Below are 23,734 nucleotides of genomic sequence, written 5' to 3'. Positions count from 1 at the left end.
ACTAAACTATGTACTACTTTACATTACACAGAAAGGGTTGAAGGCAGCTCAATAAAGAAAACAGAAGCAGACAATGAGATGCAAGGAAAGATTCTGACGATGATAACGTGTAACCCTAAATGGTACAAAGGAGCCAGCATGTTAAGCACAACAGAGCATGCGACTGTCTGCTGAAAGAGTCCAGCCCTTGGGGCGAAAATGTGCTGTGTTTTTGCGTGCTTTAAGATCAAACTGTTATGTTAAGTGGATTAGCCATAAGAATCATTAAAATAATAGTTAAACTGATCCTGTTTATTTTGTTGCTATATTGTGTTATGTTGTGTTGCATGTTCTGTATTTTTAACTATTATATTTGTAAATTATTCAACAACACTGGGCTTCTTAAAAGTAGTGCACTACAGTACATAAAAATAAAGTGAACTGAATTGGTACAACCATTCTAAAAGTGCCTATTGCTATCTAATGAGGAAATTTACTAGTAAAAGAGCAAGTCAGTGGTGTAAGACGATGGTATTCTGGGAACACACTGCTCCACGGTCTTTCTCGCACTTGATCAGGGACCTGCTGCCATCTGCTCCTTACAGTAGTATTAAAAAAAAAAATAAAAAATTGTCTGGGAACTAAATTGCTACAAATGGAGCAAACATTTGGATGTGCTGCAGCTATCTGATTGATCAATAAACTAACATTGCTCAAGACATTTGAAATTTTCCTTTATTTGGAATTACTGTATATAAATGTATTACACAGTTTCATTAGGTAATCTAAACTACTCTGTAAAGCATTTTGTGGTGAAGCAAAACATGAAATAAAATAAACATTGTTCCATATATTTAAGCAACATAGGGCATCTGCCTGTAATATTTCTGTGGTCAGACCACACACTCCAAAAGAGGGCAGGAAGAGGAAGAAATTATATTTGTTGTACCATTCTATTGCTTTAAGTGGTATAAGCAGGTTGGAGAAAGGATGGATGGTATGACTGAATTTATTTTTGCCTTTTAAAAGTTCAACCTGTCCAGTTGCTGGTCTTGGATAATGGAAAATAATCAGTAAGTGAAAGACAGACAGACAAATCACAAGAAACAATATGGTTTTGCAAGTAATGAGCTGGGCTTAAAAGTAGAAAATAACCTCCTCAAGGCTGCCTTACTGTGTATATCTAAGCATATTTCTCAGCATGCTTGCCTTGTCAACGATATGTGCATCTATTAACATGGAAAATTGTTTGGACAGTGGACACCCTGAGAGCAGCTTTAGGCACAATTACAGCCAATGTTAGCCAGCTGCTTCCTCATGTGGAGGTCTGCAAGAATTCAATAAGTATCTCACTGACCCATCAAGGCAAGAATGATTTGGTTTGGATAGGGTGGGGTACGGCAGGGTTGAACTGGCTGGAGTGCAGCTTAACATCAGCTTACTCCAGACAGTTAATTCTACAATCCCTGGTCAAAAATGCTTCCCAGACATACCATCTGGCTGCCATGTGATAAGCAATGGCACTGGGGCATGGGCTTGGTTACTGATTAGCAGAGGGGTGTGTGTGTGTGTGTGTGTGTGTGTGTGTGTGTGTGTCTCAAGAGGGAAGGGGAGCAAAGCTAATTGTACCAGTTAGCTGTATTTATTTTAGACCTAATTGATTGCAGTAAATTAACCCTGCACTGCAAGGATTCAAGGCACAACCAGTGCTGCTAGTACAATTTATTAGCCTTGAGCACATAACTCCCCTTCCTCCCCAAGTTCAGAGATGCACATAAAGGCTGAAAAGACTATTTAAACAGACAAACATAAACGTTGTAAGCTTTAACTACTTAGCAAAATGGCATTTAGCATAGACCACTTTTCTTAGACTTCATTTCTCCCTTCTCTGCATTGAAAAGTTAATTTAGCTTTGCACTTCTAACAGGTGACCAATCACCTGGCAGAGATTATTTTATTTATTTCTTGCTATAAAAACTATTTAAAAAAAAAAAAAAAAAAAGAGGAAATGACCCAGCTGTATACAGTTCCCCAAGGCCCACTTTAGCCCTGCATAAAAACCATAAAAAAATAAATTTTGGAATGTAAATTGCCCTTTAATGACTCTGCTTCATCCAGAAAACTTCTGGATTTACAGTCTTGATTTTGGTAAAGGTAGAGAAAAAACTGCACTATGTAAACAGTTATCTATTAATCAAAAAAATAGTTACAAAAAAAAATTCTTTTTTTCTTTTCCCAGATTGTTGTCAGTATTATGAAAATCTGGGATGTCTATTGCAGACTTGCCGACTCTGGGTCATCAGATATAAATAGACTGCATGGGAAAGGTTAGGTCTCAGCTATTAACATGCCACAAGAAACACAGTTAGTGCCAAAAGCATAAAGAGTGTTTCTAAGCTTGAAAATAGCGACAGTCTTCGGTCTAACCTACACAATATTATTGTGTCTCCAGTCATATACAGTATATATGCAGAAAAGCATAGGGTACATTCTACAAATTCCAAGATGACAGATTTCACAACAGTAAAGATGTGGTCCCTATGAGTCCAATCTAATCTCCTCAATGACTGCACAAAGTCTCATACAGGATGCATATCTGCCTTGGCTGGTTGTGAATGTTAAAATGTTTTTAAAAAAAAAAAAAAAAAGCAGTAGTGAATGTTTTTAGATGCACTTACTCTCAGCCTCAAAGTGACACGTAAACACTACTTGGGTTTTATTTTTATATATATATATATATATATATATATATATATATATATATATATACACACACACACAAGTTGTTTTTTTACTCTTTTGTTAATGCAACCAAGTTTTACAGCCTGTCTTTCCCTTCTTTATTTAAGAAGTGACTTCCCCCTAAGACTGCCATCTCTGGATCTGTACAAAAATGTCTCTCTATTATAAAAAAAAATCCTGGAAAGGGAAAGCAGGGCGACAAGATGCAATCTTCTCGGAAGACATTTAAAAGACCCATGAGATGCAAACAATATCACATAAAACAGCACAGCCAGTAAAACAACAGTCAGTCGTGTAAAGGCACGTAGCACACACAGATCCTGTGCTCTCAGCACAGATAAAGCGTATAAGCACAATACGTTCTAAATAAAACCTCAGCGACTAAGCAAAGAAGAAAGAGCACCGTGGAGAAGAGAGACCCAAAAGCGTTGGAGAAAAAAAAGGGCAGATAAGAGATTATGAAAGCATTGGAATTCGAAAGGCTTAAACAAACGATGGCGCGATACACATGCAAACAAACGTGAACAATATGAAAGCAGTAAAATTTGAAAGTATTGTAGCGTCTCAGCCAGGTTTAAGCTGTTTTTGTTTTAAGTGACTGTTAGGTCCTATTGAGGGAGGGCGGAGTACAGCACAGAAGACTGATAGCGGGGTATTGATTGATGCGGTAATGGGGAGGTGAGACCTGGGGGATGAGGGGTTGGAGATGGTGCTAGAAGTTGGGGTTACGAAGACAGAGATTGTTCAAGTAAAACTTTTGTGACACTTTATTATGTCAGTCGCTATAGTATCAAAAAAAAGGTAGTAAAGATCGCATTAGCGCAAACAAAAGGAAATTAATTATCAGGACTAGGTGTAATTGAAAAAAATAGCAGGACAAAGAGAGATCAGAAATAAAAAACAAAAAGTCTTTTCGCCTTCGCATCATTCAATGCGCAAAACATAGATTTACACAATAATTGACAATACGCTATGAGAATCTGTGGTCCTGCAACAGTTAAAGCAACAACAAGTGTAATTTCAAGATCACAACACGAGCAGCAGAGGCACGAAGTGTCAAAAAGGACAGCGGCTGTACAGGCTTTAAAATGATTGACGCTGCCCCCCCTTCACAACACGAGCAGCGTTATACATCCTGTGAGAAAGACATTTAACCACGCCTGGTGCTGGAAATAAAGGACAAGTATTGTTTTTACAACGTCACGCGAGACAAGGCAGTGAGCCGTCATTTAAAACAAGTCCACAGACATCTAACCTAGTAGTTGTTGAATTGCTGTTGGCAGACATGCTTCATGTGCTCACAGCTCTTAAAACAATGATACAGTATGTGACAAGCAGAACAGGCAGCTCGCCAGCAGCAGAAAGACGGCAGGGGCATCTCCTTAGCGTGTGTTCAGCCGCCCCCCATTCACAACGCGAGCAGCATTATACATCCTGCGAGAAACAGATGTAACCACACCCAGTGCTGCAAATAAAGGACAAGTGTTGTTTTTACAAAAGTTTTTAAAGGAAAAGTGAAAATAATGCATATGTAACAATTCCCATGAAAATAACAATCTCTTTAAATTGTATATCTGGTAAACCAAACACAGGGGTGGGCGAGCGAAGCAAGCAGGGGGCAGAGCCCCCTTGTAATTAAAATAAAAAAAAAAAAAACACATTGCTATTATAACTGTATACAACATAGTAACAAATCCTGTCATGTATTGGTAGCACAGAATGCCTCACAGAATCAGAATCCAGAGTTTGAACCCTGTGCCCAGTTGTATTCTGAATGGGGTTTGTAGGTTCTCCACAAGGTTTTTTTCCAGCACATCCTCAAAGGTGGACAGATATATGGAGGAATATTTCGGACAAAATTAATTAAATAAATAAATGCGTAAATAAATAAAAGTACTGTGAAATGTGAGCATAAATAAATTTATTTATTTATTTAATTTTGTCCGAAATATTCCTCCATACAGATAAGATTAATGAGTGACCCAAAATAGTCTCTTGTGTGAGTGTAATCTGTGGTCCCAGAAAAGGCTCCAGCCTGCTACCACCCTGATTTGGATAAAGTGCACATGAAAATGTTATGCTATATCATTTAGTTACATTATCACTATTAAGGAGACTAAAGAACCATATAAAATCCCTTATATCTAAAGATATTTCATACACAAAAGTTTTACTGTGCATACTCATTTTCTTCATTCAATAAAGGTTAAAAATAATAAATTACTCCTTCTCAATCAAATCTATATCTCTTTCCTTACTTTTTTCCCCCACAAAATCTTAATTGATCTTTTATCACCATTCTAGAAGTGTGAAGATGTCCTTGCTACAGAGCTCCACTCCAGTCTTTTGGTTTACAGATCAAAGTGATAAAATCGGCTTTCGTTAACAGTAACAATGCTGTAAGGAAAGTAATTTCTTCAACAGCATAGCATTACAGCATTTGTGAGGACACTTTTTAAAGTGTTTCTGCTCTTGTGCTAGCAAGTGGGTTACCTGGCATGCACCAGTTTTTCAGTAAACAAAAGTTTCCACTTTCTCCTATACTTTATGGTTTCCTGTTTAAGCTCACCTTCCATTTCTCCACCCTCTCTGATATGCTCATCATTTTTTTTCTTCAATTGGAAGGATCACCATGTGAAAATTGGGGCACCCAATGATATCTGAGATCTCAGATAACAGTTACCAAGGTCTCAGATGTTCATTAGCTAATTAGTAATATGGCTTCTAACAGTGATTGTCACGAAAAGCAGGTGATGCAAATTGCAAAGCTGTATAAATTCTGATTCCTCAAGTCTTCTCTCAACAATGAGAAGCCATGGGTACCTTTAAGTAACTGCCTAGCACTCTGAAAAATAAAACAACTGATACTCACAATGAAGGAGAAGGTTACAAGAAGATAGCAAAGCGATTTCTGGTAGCTGTTTCCTCAGTTCAAAATTTTATTAAGAAATGGCAGTTAACAGGAATGGTGGAGGTCAAGTTGACTTTCTGAAAGTGCTGTTCGTTAGATTGCTAGAAATGCAAATAAAAACTGCCGTTTGGCTGCAAAAGACCATCAGGAAGATTTACCAGACATTGGAGTGAAGGTGTACTGTTCTACTGTGCAGCGACATCTGAACAAATATGATGTTAATGGTAGAGTCAGCAGAAGAAAATCTTTTCCTGAATCCTAGCCACAAAATTCAACATGTAAAGTTTGCAGATGAACACCTAAACAAACCTGATGCAATTTGGAAACAAATGTTGTGGACAGATGAAGTCAAAACAGAACTTTTTGGCCACAATGTGCAAAGGTATGTTTGGAGAAAAAAGGGTACCGAATTTCAGGAAAAGATTGATCATGCTTTGGGCTTGTATTGCAGCCAGTGGCACGGGGAACATGTCATTGGTAGAGGAAAAAATGGATTAGAATAAATACCAGCAAATTCTGGAAGCAAACATCACACCATCTATAAAAAAAAGTTGAAGTTAAAAAGAGGATGAGTCCTACAAAAAGATAATGATCTGAAAAACACCTCAAAATCTATAATACCGTAAGAACAGCAAGAGTATGATTTTTGCCATGGCTCTCACATAACCATAATCTTAACATTATTGAAAAACTGTGGATAGATCTCAAAAGAGCAGTGCATGGAGGACAGCCTAAGTATCTTGCAGAGTTAGAAACTTTTGCAAGGATGAATGGTCGAAAATACCCCAAGTAAGAACTGCAACACTCTTGGCTGGCTACAAAAAGCATTTACAAGCTGTGATACTTGCCAAAGGGGGTGTTACTTAGCAAGTCACATATTGGTTGTATATAATAGTAATACATTTTATTTATATAGCACCTTTCCCATGCTCAAGGAGCTTCATGCTTCAGACTTCATGACAGGTGGCCACAGGAGCATGCAGTGACTGTATCTAATAATGTAAATGAAGTCTGTGACTGAAAATCACTAAAAAAGTCTTGTACTGTGATAGGGCATTTACTGAGAAACAATATGCTTTTGCACTTTTGGTTTACTCCTCAATAGAATTTAAATGCAGAGACAAGCTTTGCACATTTTGCCAATGTTCCTTGTGATAAGAGGTCTATGACGGAGTGTGATTTTTAAATAAATAATTGAGGCTGGCAGAGTGCAGGGTCTCCTACAGGTGTGGGTATGTGCATGCCGGCGCTGCTCTGAAGTTGAATAGGGTGCCTGGCTGATTGTGCATTCCCATGCAAATGCAAGCACGTCAGTCAGCTGACTCATTCACACCTCAGAGTAGGTAGAGGACAACACCTACACCCAATCGGGTAGTATATTGGGAGCCAAAACGGTAGAGAGGGAATCAGATTAAAGAGGAGAGAATGGAAGTTAAGGAAGGAGAGAGGCAGCATGATGAGGAGCCGGTGTAATAAAAAGTGGAGGTAAATGGTCGGGAGTATACCCAGAGGAAGCAAGCGGCAGGTCTGCGCTTGAGTGTGGGACCGGAGAAGGGTTGCTCCTTAGAGCAACAAAGGGGAGTAAGCATGGCCCTGTTGTGCATTATCTCCCTGTTCACACCAACGGACAGGCTGAGGGAGCTGCGAGTGGGGTTCGGCAGGCAGTCCTAATGATACAGACAGAGTTGTGGTAGAAGCCCAAACCTGGGACTTACTTAGAATACTGTACTTGTCAGTGGGCGTCTCCTCATGCTGATTTTAGAGAAAGGCAATGGGGCTCATGTTTATTTTAAATGGATAGATAGATTCCTGCCATGATTTTAACCTCATTTTCAGTGGATTATTTATTGGATTTCAGCCTCCATCTGAAACCTTTGATGTTATGGATTATTTATTCATTTATGAAGAATATTGCACTGTACTTGTGAACACTGTTTGCATTTGTTTGGATTTTATTAAAAGCACTTAGCACTTTTACACCAACCCCTTGCTGACTGTGTGTGTCCTCATTTGCATGGCTCATCTCAGTTAATGACTATTGACTGTTCCAGGTTCAAGAGGCTCCCGGAAGCAACCAGGGAGTGTGAAGCCAACCATTACATTCCATGAACAAACCTTTCCTGAATGACAAAACCCACTATTATACAATCATTAGAACTAGAATTATTTTGGCACATACTGAAGGGAATGCAAAAGAAAGGTGTAATTAAAACTTACCAAAAAATCTTCTTCACAGTAAACTTTTCCATTGACATTATAAAAAGCCTTGCCCCTCAGTCTTCTTCCTACAAAAGGAAAAAATAAAATAATATGGACTAAAGAGGTTAAATTATCAATATGCACTGGTATATTTTGAAAGTTATAAAACTTGCAATAAAAATTAAGGAAGGGTGATTTTCAATAAGCACATAGCAATCTTCAGTAAACAAACACACACAGAGCCCTGGTGATGGCACAGCAAAGGAAGATACAGTCAGTAGTGTTTTTTTGACATTAGGGGGGTATTTTGCATACATCGCTTAAATCATCCAAGATCAGAAGCCTCACCTTGGATGAGTTAATGTCGGTGAAGCTCATCCGGGATAAGTCAGTTTTTCAAAACGCAGCCATGTATTTTAGATTAGTCTAGCTGGATGTAATCATCTGAGATGAATGCGCACGCCCACGCTGATTAAAAAGCCCATATATATTGAGTCTAGAAAACATGATCAGCAAGTCTTTGATAGGCTGTAACAAAATGACGAAAGAACGGGCGCATTTTTTTTTCACACAAGCGGAGCAGGACCTTTTATTCGAAGGATATGAAGAATTTCAAGATTTAATATGCACAAGGGGTAACACTGCAAAAGCAGCCCAAACCATGAAAAGATAGCTGGCAAAAAGTGGGCGACAAATTAAACGCTAAGTAGTGTGCATTGTACTTACTGAATGCAGCGTTTCATTTCCTATGTCAGATTAATTATTATTATTTAATATGTCATAATTCCAGATCAAACATGAGCACAAGGAGAACATGGGAACAGGTTAAAGTGAAGTACAAGAATATACTTCAAACTGGTAAATATTGGTATGTAACTATTTAAAGAATTGTTGACATAAAGAATCATATATAATATGAAAAACATTCATTTTAAATCTAATAAGAAGGCAGACAAGCAAAAAACAGGTGGAGGTCCCTGCGGTCCAGACCTAACCCCTGCAGAAGAGTTGGCTCTCCAGCAAAATGGCCATCGCCCTTGTTTCTGAGGGCATTTTTTTTTGTTGGGTCAGTTGCAGGGAATGTCATATCCCTAGAACTTGTGTCTGAGCAACGAGATATTGACGAAGGTCAAATATTTGATGAAGACACTGTGTCTGATTATTCAACAGGAGGAGAGGTACATTTTCCACATAATGTTTGATCAAACTCCACTCTGATCAGTCCCATGTGCCCCAATCACATTTGGAAATCCTGAGTAATGAGAATGTTAGGCTGATTGTGAGATTCTTATGGAACTGTGGGTGCTTCTGCCTGTGTATCTGCAATGGCATGAAACGTTTCTTTTATTGTCTGCACACGCAGGTGTCCAGGAAACACTATGAAAACCCGAAGGAAATATTTCAGAGCCTACAGTATATAAAAAAAGTGCCGCTTGCAAAAAAACCCAAAGCAATGCTGTCAATGTGGCTGTGAGAGCCCGACTTCACCTAGTTTGATTTCGAATATAAGGTGCTACTAATTTTTGAGGTACAATATTCTCCCTCGGCTAAAGTGGTATCTTTCGAAAAGAATTCCCTCCGGGAGCAATAAAGGATCTTGCCAATTGCACAAAACCCTCTCTATATGAAATTCTCTTCTTATAACTTGTGCACCGATATCAATTGGTCTCTCATTCATGAATGGCAAAGCCATGACTGAATGAATTCCATGCACGGAAACTGATTAAGTGTGTGAGCTAATCCTTGTTTACATAGAACAAACCTGCTCTGAGCAGGTTTGAGGATTTGGATCTGCTGCTATGACAACACATCCAGCAAGAGTTTCGAAAAACCGACAGATCCAGGATCATGCCAAATCGTCAACAATTACATCGGCTAAACGAGTAATCCACGTACGAAAAATACCCCCTAGGTCTCAAAACTCCTGTTACGACCTACTCTAGACTTTTGTTTTTATACTCTAATTTGGTGTTTACCTTAATTGGGTCCTGCCCTAATTACCCACTCAAGTTGCTTATTAATTAACTCACCTGGGTTATGGGTGGGGTGTAGGTTTATAAATTAAGCTTCTTTGGGATTTAGGTCAGAGAGACTGCGTGTATGAGAGAGAGAGAGAGAGAGAGAGAGAGCGAGCGAGCGAGCGAGCGAGCACGCACGCACACATGGTATGGAGAGTTAGGGTTGGATAGTTTGGGTTTTTGGTTGCTTAATAAAGAAATATAATTGTAAGCTAGCCATCTAAGTAATAAATGCAAATAGTTTGTATCTAGCTGTAAACTTTGTGAAGTTAGACAGCTATGTTAGTGTGGTTCTCCTGCCTTGCTTGTTTTGTGTAATTTTTGTGTTTTTTTTTTGGTTTTTTTTACAATAAATTGAGCCTGTTTTTATTTAGCTGGTTTAGTTTTTTCGTGTTTTGTCTCCCTGTTTCTCACTTGTGTGCAGCATATTTATATATCCCTAGACTTTTTTGGTAGGCTGTAACACCTCCATTCATGTAATTTAAAGTAAAAGCTAATTATGTACCAGGCTGGCCAGTTTCAGCAAGTAAATGATTACAGAAAGGCAAGACTTTACCCATCATGGAAACCAAGTATAAAGTGACAGACTACCTGTTCGATGACAGGTCTTCTCATAAAATCAACAACCTAGACTTTTTTTTTTAATATATAAATTATTTATTTTGCTACTTGAAGATTATTCTTGTATTTTGTGGTGCTGAAGGCTACTAGCTTATCTGTTAAACTGTAGACAAAGAGATCATATTAGCAACTTACTTAACCTGCCAGTGCTCCAATTTTTGAAATATGGAAAATTAAAACATTACTAACTAAATGCAAATAAAGACCACACTATTGTTATGATGGGTGGCACGGTGGGGCAGTGGTAGAGCTGATGCCTCGCAGTAAGGAGACCTGGGTTCACCTCCTACATGGAGTTTGCATGTTCTCCCCATGTCCACGTGGGTTTCCTCCAGGTGCTCCGGTTTCCTCCCACAGTCCAAAGACATGCAGGTTAGCTGCACTGGTGATCCTAAATTGTCCCTAGTGTGTGCGCCCTGCCCGGGGTTTGTTCCTGCCCTGTGCAGGCTGGGATTGGCTCCAGCAGACCTCCCCGTGACCCTGTGTTAGGATATAGTAGGTTGGACAATGACTGAATGACTGATTATCTTTATGATGCCCATGTTTGTCAAATTACAATCCCTTCAGTGACATCAGAAGTCTTCCATAACACAACTCGTTATATAATAAAACACAAGGGCTGTAACAAGAAGTTCGTTGGTGGAGACACCTTAGTAAAAATGGCCAGTTTTTGTCAGCAGTACACATGTGTACAAAGACTGAGTGAAAGAATGTTTACTTTCTGGGATTGTCATCACCTTGTACTGTCCTCGTTACTTTTAACAGTCCCTCAGATTGTATATTCTGGTTGCGGTAAAATTTAATGTAGATGGATACTAAGATGAATGACATTCATAATCTGAACACAATTTCATTATATGAGCAAATACATACAGAAGAAAACTAATCACTTTCTTTAGACATATCAGTTCTTTGGCTCACAGACACTTAAATTTGTTTCTCTTTCACTCACAACTATCATTTGTTTGAATTAGATATCCTTTCATATCTTGCTAAAATTTACACAGCTATGCTGCATCACAAGATTCATTATTCTCAAAGGTAGAAAAAAAAAAGACACTTTGCCACAAATTTCACGTTTGCTTTCCCATCTATCAATCTAAAATTCTTTAACTGGATTCCCGCTGGTCCTAAGAACACCTTTATGATTGACATCATTTTGCCACAGAGTGACCAATTTCAGAGTGGTAATAGCAGCCAGTCTCTAAATCCAGACTGAACCGAGAGTTTATCCTCTCTCTTTAATAAAAATGCTCATGAAGGTTCCATTTTCCACTTGCAAACATTGCCATTAAAATTCTTTCTGCACCCAAATTGGGAGATAAAACATAAATGTGATGGTCACTTAAGTTAGTGTGGCTGAACTGTTGCCAAAGGGATTACAAATGTGGCTCTTTATTTTAGTAGAGCCAACTACTCAGACTGGTGTCTGTTTCACCTTCAATGGTTTGCAGATGCACCCATGGAAAGGCAAAATACTCTTCCCTTATAAATTGGGCTGTGAGCCTTTTAATATGGAGCATCATTTACTTTCACCGGCCATTCCAAATGTTAAATGTACAAACTTTGGCCTGCAAGACAAACAGAAAGCAGAACAGATTCCCCCTGTTCTACTGGGCAATTTGTTTCTAAATTACTAGCTGTGCTGTGCAAACAGACACATTCCTTCTGCCTGAGGTCACTGGCTTGCCCTATTCAACTTCGGCCTGTGCTGGGGGTTTTCATGCCGGGAGGAGGGAGAGGCCCTTCCTCTACCCTTCTTTGTCAGTGGCACTGCTAGGAGCACCATTCGCAGTTCAAACTCTTCCAAACAAAAGGTGGCACTGCATGCCTGAGGCCTGCAATGCTGGAGTACAGGAACTCGACCTTTGCTTTTCATGCCAAGTCTTTCCCTGATGTGGGTAACAATGGTGCTGAAACAGAATCAGGGCCTGCAAATAACCTGAAGCCTTGCAGCATTCACATGCTTGTTAGTTAAAATGAAGCACACGATTAACAGCTAAAAATAGACTAAAATCAACAAAAAAAAATATTCTGAATACATTTTCATAACCAAATTCACTCATATTTAATAGAACATCGGGAATGCACTTATACCTTTATGTGTGACTGATGCAAAACAAAAGGATTCAAACTTTAATAAGCAACAACAGGAGGCATGCTTATGTTTTTTCATCCACACAACATAACTTATGTTCCCCACTAATAACCCCATTGGAGGGTTCTAAAGTTTACATGGATGAGTCAGGACTACATTTCATACCACCAGTAAATACTAAAAGGAGAAGTGTAAATGCATTGTTGTTATGTCAACCCATTGAGATGTGCAAAATTTGTTACAATAGCTATGTTACCTGAGGTAGCAGAATAAATTTAAAAATATTTAATATTTGATATCTCTTGCCCTACATGTACCCTTAGCATTTGTCCTATACTCTTCTCGGTATCCTCATGTGTCTCAACATATCTTGGATGGAGGTTCTTGTATCAATCATTTTGAGGCATGTTGCTCAACTTATGTCTGCATTTTGACTATCAGTAACGGCAAACAATCCCCCCCATTATCCACCATGAAAACAACATTTGCATTCTTGTCAATAATTTGTTTAAAGGCAACTTTCCTCTGTTTTCGTGTGTGTCAACCTTCCTTACCCAGTGCTTTCTGTCTTGATCATGTTTCACTGACCAAACTGAGTACTCGGAAAGACCGGACACACATCCAGACATTAGCATTTTATTATATAGAATGGATCACAAAATTAGTAGGCAGGAGGTCTATAATAGAGTAATATCGTAAAAGTGAACAAATAAGACCAATTGTACATAGGTGGGATTGTATCTGCAATAATTACTGCAAGAAATTGCTGAGTAGCCAGCACAAAATAATATATTCAGTAGGGGCAAAAAAAATGTATTCATCCTAAATAGAGGCACTTGTATAATACAGGGTTATCCTTGATGCGTCTTTTTCTTCTCCTTTGAGATGATGCAGGTATAACCTCTGATGAATTACAGAGTGGGAGTTCAAATGAACATGAGTTGGGATAGACAGCTAATAAGTTTTCTTTGCTTTGGGCCATTAGGCATGGCTAGTGTGAAGTGAGGGCTTGAACTGTGGTGAGGCAGCATGATGTAATGACCATTGGGTTCTGAACTCAAGATGGATATGGAAACAGGACATAAATAATCAATGTCCACTGCAAAACTGGGTGGGGTTAGGATGGGGGCAAGAAATCAGATACACGAAAAGAGAGGAAAGAAGAATGGAATATGTGGACAAAGTTCAAAGTCAAATTACTGTCTCATATACAAGTAGCTAGTCTGAAATATGTGCATCTTGTAAGGAAAGCCTTGGCAGGGCAGTTTACTATTACCAGTCTTCCATTGCAATGCTCTTTCGTTGATGAGGAGCATGTCATATTGTGATGATAGCCTATATTTTCTTGATATGTAGGGCTCCTCTCTACCTTTGTTAATGACACATGGCTCAATACAAACTCTGAATCAATTTAAAATTCTCAACTTACTTAATCTGCTGGCTTTCTGGAACCAGAAACATTATTTCTTGTAAATGTTTACTACATACTGACATGAACCTGAGAAAGGAATGGAAAGAGGTTGCAAAGTCTCCTCAATATTGTTTATCACAAATAAATCTTAATTATAATCTCAGATGTGCAAGCAATGTAGGACCTTAAGAAGCACTGACAGTCATTAACCTGGACAAGAATTAAATTCAAGCTGACATCAAGGTGTATGATAAGACAAAGTAGAGTGCTCAGCAAATTCAAGCTCAAGAACCAATGTAACATAAATCTATCATAAGGGAATACTTTGATGAAAAGCCTCATCAAATTGTTTCAAAAAACATTCACATCAAGGCACCAGTGGCATGCAAAATTATGATGGTCTTTTGAAAGATTTGTTGTAAAAACCAGGAGCAAAGAACAAATAGGCATGGGAAGTGATACAGATGACAAGGATGCTAGTAAGATATCTGAAGGTATCAACAGCATCTGCAATAACAGCATAGTCCAGTTAGGAAGCAACTCCCTGCAGCAAAATTAAAGACTGTGATGCATAAAGATTCACAGTTGGATGTTCAAGTGGATCATTAAGGAAAACCACAACTTCGAGTCTTAACACAATAATCAAGCTGATGGTAAAGTAGGACAAAAAAGTTAGGAAAAAAAACCAGATCTTAGGATCTTGTGACAGGTGAGGAGCAGGGCAGAAGAAATTATTATTTCTAGAAGAGGCTGAAGAGGTTGGACTGGCAGGTTGGGTGATGTTGACAGCTGTGTGGCTATTGAGAGGGGCAAGGAGGGGGCTTAGAAAGGCAGTAGTCCTAAAGTATACAGTACAATATGGAGACGGTCAAAGTCTGGAAAATAATATACATGGTATATCATTGACTTTCTCAATTAATAGAACATTAGAACAGTTGTGACAAGAATAGGTTATTTAGTCAGACAAACCTATCCATCCTATTTTCCTTAGGCTGTGAAAGGTCCCTAAAGTCCTACTCTTCACCGCATTAAAAAAAAAATTCCAAAATTTGTACAAAATCTGCCCGAAATAAATTGTTTATAATTGTGTCCCTGTTTTTTTTGTGGAATTTTTTTTTAGAAGTTACAGTATTACAGTTCAGATCCACAGAACTAACTCCTTTCATTAATTTTTAAAACGTCGATTATGTCACCCTTTAATCTCCATTTGCTTGAGTTGGAAAAGGTTCAGTCTTTCCGCATACCTCTTAGCCTAGGTTGTTCTCCTCTGGACTTTCTCTAGCACAGCTACGTCTTCTTTATAATACAGAGACCAAAACTGCACAAGATAATTCCTCATTAGTGTGTTATGTAACTTAAACATACACTGCCTTGACGTCTAGTCCACACAACGTGATATGTAACCCTAACATTCTATTCAACCTTCTTGATTGCTTCTGTAAACTGTCAAGATATAGATTAGGACGAGTTACCATGAATCCTAGGTATTTCTCATAAGGGATACTTTCAAGTTTCAGACCTCCCATTGGGTATTCAAATCTAGCATTTCTATTATTTGTGTGTAATGACTTACATTTATTTATATTATATTTCATCTGCCTTAAATTTGCACCGGCCTTTATGCTGTTTAAGTCCATTTGTAGCAATTTACATTCTACATTTTCCCCATTTATTGTATCATTTACAAACTTATTTCTATTCCTGTCCTTTTATACATATTAAAAATAGCAGATGCCCCAGTGCTGGCCCCTCACACCATAACTCTTTGATTCCTGTGTTTGAGACAGTTTTGCACCCATCAGTGCTATATAAATAAAATGCATTATTATCTACATACTAGTCCTGAATTCACTTCTTTTAGTTTGATGTTCAGTCTCTCATGTAGGACCCTATTAGTATTCTAAGCAAGTTTTTCTAGTTCAGGGATGCTAAACTGCCACAAATATAATATATATTTATATAACTGGAAAAAAGCAGGGCATGAATCACACTGTTAGCCAGTGGTCAAGGCCGAACCTGTAACCGTGTGGTTAAAACTCAAAATTTTTAAACAGTAGTCCGTAGTTCCTATATCTGTTTCCTTCACAACCAGGCAATTTATGAAGTTCAAAAATACTGCATTTTAGCCAAGTTAAAACTTGGGCAAAACAATAAGTAGGAGGGAAAGTACCAGCACTCTGCAAGTGTAATATATATATATATATATATACATACATATAAAGCATACAGTATAGTACATGTTGTACTGTACTACTTTATTGCTTTTTAGGTTTCATATTTTGGATCAAACCATACAAATTAACAGCAGAAGGTCCCAAAGCTAAGCTTTTCATACACAAGGCAGATGCAGAACTTATTTTAGCTCAGAAAAAAATCTTATTCCTGTATTTTACATAATAAGGTCAAGGTGAAATAGTTTCAGGCAGAGAAAAGGGTGCAACTTAATTGTAAATTAGATGCAATGCAGGATATCTTTGAAAGCTAGGAACTGAAGAAACAGATGATGTTCCAAAATAAATTGAGTCATACATCAGTGGTTAGTGAGAGATTAGATACAATATTAAGAAAAAAAGAAATTCATAGAAATTCTTGACCTTTCAAGTCCCAAACTGGATAATTAAATATCAGCCTAAACATTGCTACCATCAACCCATGACATGATACATTTGATTGGACATTTAAAGCAATTCAGATACTGAATGTGAATTGAGAATAAAACAAGTTTCAGCATCTTGCACCAAAGCTAATGCAAATTCCTAACTGATCATATAGGAAAACTTTCCCAGAATGCTAGGAGTTGAAAGTACAGTGAAGCATCCTGTAAAAAAAAATTATTTTGGATTCTTTTTCATAATTATTACTCAGGCACTATGTAGTAGAGGCATAGGATTGATTTAATAGGATGCAATGCTGTGAATCATGCTGGATTGTATTACTGCTACATCTCATTAGTAAATCTTATGTCAAATCAGAAAACACAGATGAATGAATTTGCTTTATTTGTGTCAAGCAGTCTTATCTATAGTTAACATATGGGAGAACCTGCTTTGCACTTTTCTAGCACGTACACCATTAGTAATGTTTCACATATATAACAAGAGCTGTGGTTCGGAGTTTAAGTTATCATTCATAACAAGCATGTGAATTTGTCCAGTGCACCTTACTTATATGATTTGGCTTCCCTGCTGGCTGTCTTGTCCAAAAATGCCAAAAATGGCTAGACTTGACTTTAGTTTGGTTTTGTACAACATGCTTTTTTGAGCAAATTCTGACAGATCATTTAGAACATTTGCTTGTTTTCTTAAATTTATGTTTTTTGTATAGCAATATGTTCGCTGTGGTGACCCCTAAATGGGAGAAACGAAAGAAGAACTAGTATTTTGTATAAGCATAGAATTTGTCATTTATCAGTTTTATGTATCAAATGCTGTCTGTTTGACATGGAATACTGCCTTAATAAAATGTCTTTAAATTGTAATTTATGTTAAAATAATACTAGGGTCTAATTTGAACATCAGATTGAGCTCTCTGTGGAAGCATTCACTGGCTCCATTTTTATGCAGTGGACAAGTACTGGCTTCATTTAGCACAAAAATTAAAAATGTTTAAAACAAAATTAGACAAAGCAATATCTTCCCTGTTTGGTTACACAATTCCTTCAACACTAGTAGAATATACAAACTGGAAATTACATGGCAGAGCATCATCTCCAGAAAAAAACACAAAAGCGTGACAGTTAAGACACAGTCATAAACCAGATTTTGTTTTAATTCTTCCTCAGTTCTCAAAGACCAATGTAGTTTTTCATTTCAATTAATTTTTTAAAATTGCTTCCTGTTAAAACTCTTGATTCATTAAAAATCTTATTTTCCCATTTCTATGATCAAACAATTTACAAACTACCCCAAGTAAATACTCAAGTTTTCAAATACACTGATATTTTTTTCTCTGGATTGTATTAGAGTTATATACAAGGATTTTACTAACTGGTTTATTCTTCTATTTTCTTTTCTTTTTTTAATTAGCCACATGATAATCAGCAGACATAGGCGCCAGTGATACTTCATCAGCCGCTCGAAGGTTAGCCTTGGTATTTACACTTTTGCTTGATATTTGCTAATTGGAGGTGTTAAAATGAGAAATACTTTGTGCTAAGTGCTAACATTTTGCTGCCTTAATAAGTAAAGAAAATATAATGAAGCACAAAAACAAAGAAAATGAAGCATCTAAGACATCTAAGCATCTATCTGAATTCCACAAAAATATGAGATATTCAAAAATATACATTTCACTCACAGTACAGACTAAATGGAGGAAGGGGCAATTAATTTAATAATTAGCTCAATTTATCATGGAAATGAGTGTTTGAGTAAGACAACTTTCTGGATTGAAAAATTCCAGCCAGACAAATTCCCTGAGGAAAATATAAAGAACACCAGATAACAGAAAATGCTTGATTCCTATCTTGGCAGTAAAGTACCAATGAAAAAGTGTACCATACAATCTACTAATCGTATTTTAGGTGTACATTAAACTGCATTAGTGGTTGCTTTAACCTGGCCTGCATCACACAAATGCAAACACTTAGTAAACGACTATTTCCCTTTTGGTCTTGAACATAAGTTAACAATAATTAAAAAAATTTTAGTAGATCTGTGAGTGTGGTCATAAAGAAGGGATAAAAAAAAGGACCAACTAGATTTACACATGAGATGAATCCATGTGTAATCCATGCAGTTTGTGAACAGATTCCTGTTATGGCTGCATTGAAATCACCTACCAGAGGACCCTCACAACTTCAATTTCATCTAAAGCCTGAAAAACAGGTCTTCTTGTTTACATGAATATTCTTCAATTCAATTCTGAATTTTTCAGCATATTTGTATGCTACAAAACATCCTGAGCTCTCATCAATTGCTGAATAGCAGGCAACTGAAATCACTAAAAAATGTATAATTACAGAAGCAATTATGGGTCAATCAATGAAACCATTGGCCTGAATACATTTTCAAAGGATTAATTCATATTTTATGTTTAAGTACTCAATGGTTTAAGTGGATCTAGGATTTGTCTTTTAGGAGACAAGTGCACAGACAATTTCAGCCTCTGCCTTGAGAGCCATTAGAATTGTTTTTGCCTTTTACCCTATCTAGTAGAATATGCCATAAGAGAAAAATGATGCCTCAGATACAGAGCTGACTGCAGTCAACATACGAGGACAAAGCACAATTGTTCCTTCAAATGAAGACAAGCCATAGGATAGGGAGTCTCCCCCACAGAGCACTAATTGGCATTCCTATGTCAAACAGGTAACAAAAGTCTGATCTATGTTTCCAGAGAAGGATAGTATTTAGTTACATTATGTTTACACCAGAGCCTGAACTCAACAAGCTTTTCAATGTGATGGCTAAAGCAGACTAAATGTGGGTTGGTTGTGCTAAGATTCCCATTTTGTATGAAAATTACACTTATTTTTCACTTACAAGTTGAATATTATTTGATGCTAATTTTAATATTTTTCTAAATGCTCAATAAAAATGTATAGTCTGGCAATATTCCTAGGTTAATTGCTTCATTCCACATCTCTACACACTACAGTATCTAACCCTTAAGCTAAAATATCAGTATGTCTACAGTTTTCAAGAATAACTACTCTATAGATAACAGTCTTCCTATAGAGTAGCACATTCAAGCAGCAAAAACATGTGATCATTGTAGGATGCACAATCAAAAGATTATAGACAGTGTATATATTCCAAGTATAGAATTTAGGAAGACAAGCAGTGGACATGAATTGCAGCCATATCAAAAGGATCTTTATAAGCTTTCACCCAATTTACTGCGATTCAGGAATTGCCCTTGCATTGGGCATTACTCCTGTCGTGATTAACCTATGGTGGACAACAAATTTAGAAATCACAAGTCTTCAATTCTTATAGAACTAACATAATTGAGAAATGTTTACAGTATTTGGTAAAAACAGAAATCTGTGGAGTTTTGTTTTATTTACAGAGTCGGTATAGAAACTGAAAACACGAAAAAAAATAAAGGCAGGTCAACAGTTTTACCTTAGGCACTAGAAAAGTCAAAAAGGGTACAGAAACTCCAGTTCACAGTCTACATAATCATATGATGCAACTCTTCAGAGAATTAGCTCTTGAATGCATTCTAAGGAGGTCACTGTAGCAGGTGGAAATTCTTCTACTGTTGCTTCTTGTATTATACCAGCCCCTTCCCTTCAGAATGTCTGACACCTTATATTTCAAATCGTAACCTTAGATCCTCAAATGAGTGTCTCCTTAGGATTCCAAAAGCTAAACTTAAAAGAAGTGGTGAGGTGGCCTTCTGCTGTTATGCACCTAAAATCTGGAATAGCCTGCCAATAGGAATTCGCCAGGCTAATACAGTAGAGCACTTTAAAACACTGCTGAAAACACATTACTTTAACATGGCCTTTTAATAACTTCACTTTTACTTAATACTGATACTCTGTATGTTCAATTCATCATAATAACTATTCATAGAGGCTCCAAAATCCGTACTGACCCCAACTCTCTTTTCTGTTTCTTTTTCCGGTTTCTTTGTGGTGGCGGCCTGCGCCACCACCACCTAATCAAAGCATCATGATGCTCCAACATTGATGGACTGAAAGCCAGAAGTCTACGTGACCATCATCATCAAGTCCTTCCATGAGAACCCTAAATACAAAGAGGACTGTTTGATTTATGTTAGGTAGATTGCTCAGAGGGGACTGGGCGGTCTCTTGGTCTGGAATCCCTACAGATTTTATTTTTTTCTCCAGCCTCTGGAGTTATTTTTTTTGTTTTTTCTGTCCACCCTGGCCATCGGACCTTACTTATTCTATGTTAATTAAGGTTGACTTATTTTTATTTTTTATTGTGTCTTCTATTTTTCTATTCTTCATTTTGTAAAGCACTTTGAGCTACATTTTTTGTATGAAAATGTGCTATATAAATAAATGTTGTTGTTGTTCCCAGCAACCAGTCAACACAGAAGAGAATGAAGTTGTCAGTTACATAGTCAGTTTCCATCTGTTCAATAAGACAGCGGATTAACTGCCTTGTCAATTTTCATTTCACCATCTTTAGCACTGGGAGAACTCATGATGGGACCAAATCTTCCCCCAACTGTTGATGACCCTTTCCCAAACTTTTGATGCTGATTGGTCATTTCACCACATTCAGTTTTAGCAAGATTAATGCATTTTGATTCAATTCAATACCATGCAATACAATCAGGAGTTAGTTGAGACATGTGAATTATCAACATAATTTAAAATGTAATACACTTTTGCATTTTAAACTGACTCGAATATTGCACACCATAGTGAAAAACAATTGATTGTTTGGCTGATATGTTTTTAACATACAGTGGTGTGAAAAACTATTTGCCCCCTTCCTGATTTCTTATTCTTTTGCATGTTTGTCACACAAAATGTTTCTGATCATCAAACACATTTAACCATTAGTCAAATATGACACAAGTAAACACAAAAGGCAGTTTTTAAATGATGGTTTTTATTATTTAGGGAGAAAAAAAAATCCAAACCTACATGGCCCTGTGTGAAAAAGTAATTGCCCCCTGAACCTAATAACTGGTTGGGCCACCCTTAGCAGCAATAACTGCAATCAAGTGTTTGCGATAACTTGCAATGAGTCTGTTACAGCACTCTGGAGGAATTTTGGCCAACTCATCTTTGCAGAATTGTTGTAATTCAGCTTTATTTGAGGGTTTTCTAGCATGAACCACCTTTTTAAGGTCATGCCATAGCATCTCAATTGGATTCAGGTCAGGACTTTGACTAGGCCACTCCAAAGTCTTCATTTTGTTTTTCTTCAGCCAATCAAAGGTGGATTTGCTGGTGTGTTTTGGGTCATTGTCCTGTTGCAGCACCCAAGATCGCTTCAGCTTGAGTTGACGAACAGATGGCCGGACAGTCTCCTTCAGGAGTTTTTGGTAGACAGTAGAATTCATGGTTCCATCTATCACAGCAAGCCTTCCAGGTCCTGAAGCAGCAAAACAACCCCAGACCATCACACTACCACCACCATATTTTACTGTTGGTATGATGTTCTTTTTCTGAAATGCTGTGTTCCTTTTACGCCAGATGTAACGGGACAAAAGTTCAACTTTTGTCTCATCAGTTCACAAGGTATTTTTCCAAAAGTCTTGGCAATCATTGAGATGTTTCTTAGCAAAATTGAGAGGAGCCCTAATGTTCTTTTTGCTTAACAATGGTTTGCGTCTTGGAAATCTGCCATGCAGGCCGTTTTGCCCAGTCTCTTTCTTATGGTGGAGTCGTGAACACTGACCTTAATTGAGGCAAGTGAGGCCTGCAGTTCTTTAGACGTTGTCCTGGGGTCTTTTGTGACCTCTCGGATGAGTCGTCTCTGCGCTCTTGGGGTAATTTTGGCTGGCCTGCCCCTCCTGGGAAGGTTCACCACTGTTCCATGTTTTTGCCATTTGTGGATAATGGCTCTCACTGTGGTTCGCTGGAGTCCCAAAGTTTTAGAAATGGCTTTATAACCTTTACCAGACTGATAGATCTCAATTACTTCTGTTCTCATTTGTTCCTGAATTTCTTTGGATCTTGGCATGATGTCTAGCTTTTGAGGTGCTTTTGGTCTACTTCTCTGTGTCAGGCAGCTCCTATTTAAGTGATTTCTTGATTGAAACTGGTGTGGCAGTAATCAGGCCTGGGGGTGGCTACGGAAATTGAACTCAGGTGTGATACACCACAGTTAGGTTATTTTTAACAAGGGGCAATTACTTTTCACACAGGGCCATGAAGGTTTGGATTTTTTCTCCCTAAATAATAAAAACCATCATTTAAAAACTGCCTTTTGTGTTTACTTGTGTCATATTTGACTAATGGTTAAATGTGTTTGATGATCAGAAACATTTTGTGTGACAAACATGCAAAAGAATAAGAAATCAGGAAGGGGGCAAATAGTTTTTCACACCACTGTATGTAGTTAACATGTTGGATTACATTTAATTTTGTCACAAATAAGCTTCCATTTAAACATACCATACTCAGCGATAAATACTAAAAAGCTGTGTAATTGTAAATGGTTTATATTTTAGAGTAACCATTTCACATCACCTTCCTTCTCTCTTGGACCCATAGATGGCTAGGGAGACTCTTACACCACACAAGCTGTCTCTCATCCAATGAGATCGAAAAGACTTCACAAGATAACATATATAATTATTTCCAAAACCAGAAAAAAAAAAAAGATATGCAAATTTATGTGCATATACAATATACGATTCTAATCTTAAAATAATTAATTTTACTTTATTTTATATTATGATTTAATTTGTCAGCAATGCCTCAACTACCTGCTTTGCAAAATTAAGATCAAGTTCAAAATGTCCCTTTTAATTTCCTTAATCATATTTCAAATAGCAATAGCCATTGAAATGGTTTATTTAAATTACCACACCTCTGGAAGCGCATACACACACGCACTCCTCATAGCTGTGGAAACACGCTGGATTAAACCTAACCTTACTTGCCAGATCAAGTAAGAGAATAATTTAAAATAATCAGAGGTAAAATGTAACCTTTTCAACATTATCATTAATCGGTTTGCATGGGTAAAACAAAAAGTCTCTTAGTTATTACCGTGCCCAAGTAAATACATGGCTCTATGTACTCACTCCTAAATGCCCTAATGCAAAAAAATATACAGTGTATTTAATGTTTAATTTTGTATTTAATATTTATT

General features: G+C 37.4%; 1 protein-coding gene across 1 annotated transcript in view; it reads right to left on the bottom strand.

The window, feature by feature from the left end:
- Positions 1-23,734, bottom strand: part of LOC120535608 (WT1 interacting protein) — a 184,757-nt gene that overhangs the window by 55,212 nt on the left and 105,811 nt on the right. The window contains exon 3 of the mRNA XM_039763554.1: positions 7,850-7,917. Within this exon, the coding sequence (XP_039619488.1) occupies positions 7,850-7,917 (68 nt within the window). The remainder of the gene's footprint in view (positions 1-7,849; positions 7,918-23,734) is intronic.

This window comes from Polypterus senegalus, chromosome 9 (genome assembly GCF_016835505.1).
Source record: "Polypterus senegalus isolate Bchr_013 chromosome 9, ASM1683550v1, whole genome shotgun sequence".
Lineage (NCBI taxonomy): Eukaryota > Metazoa > Chordata > Cladistia > Polypteriformes > Polypteridae > Polypterus > Polypterus senegalus.
This window is presented reverse-complemented; position numbering and strand designations above follow the sequence as displayed.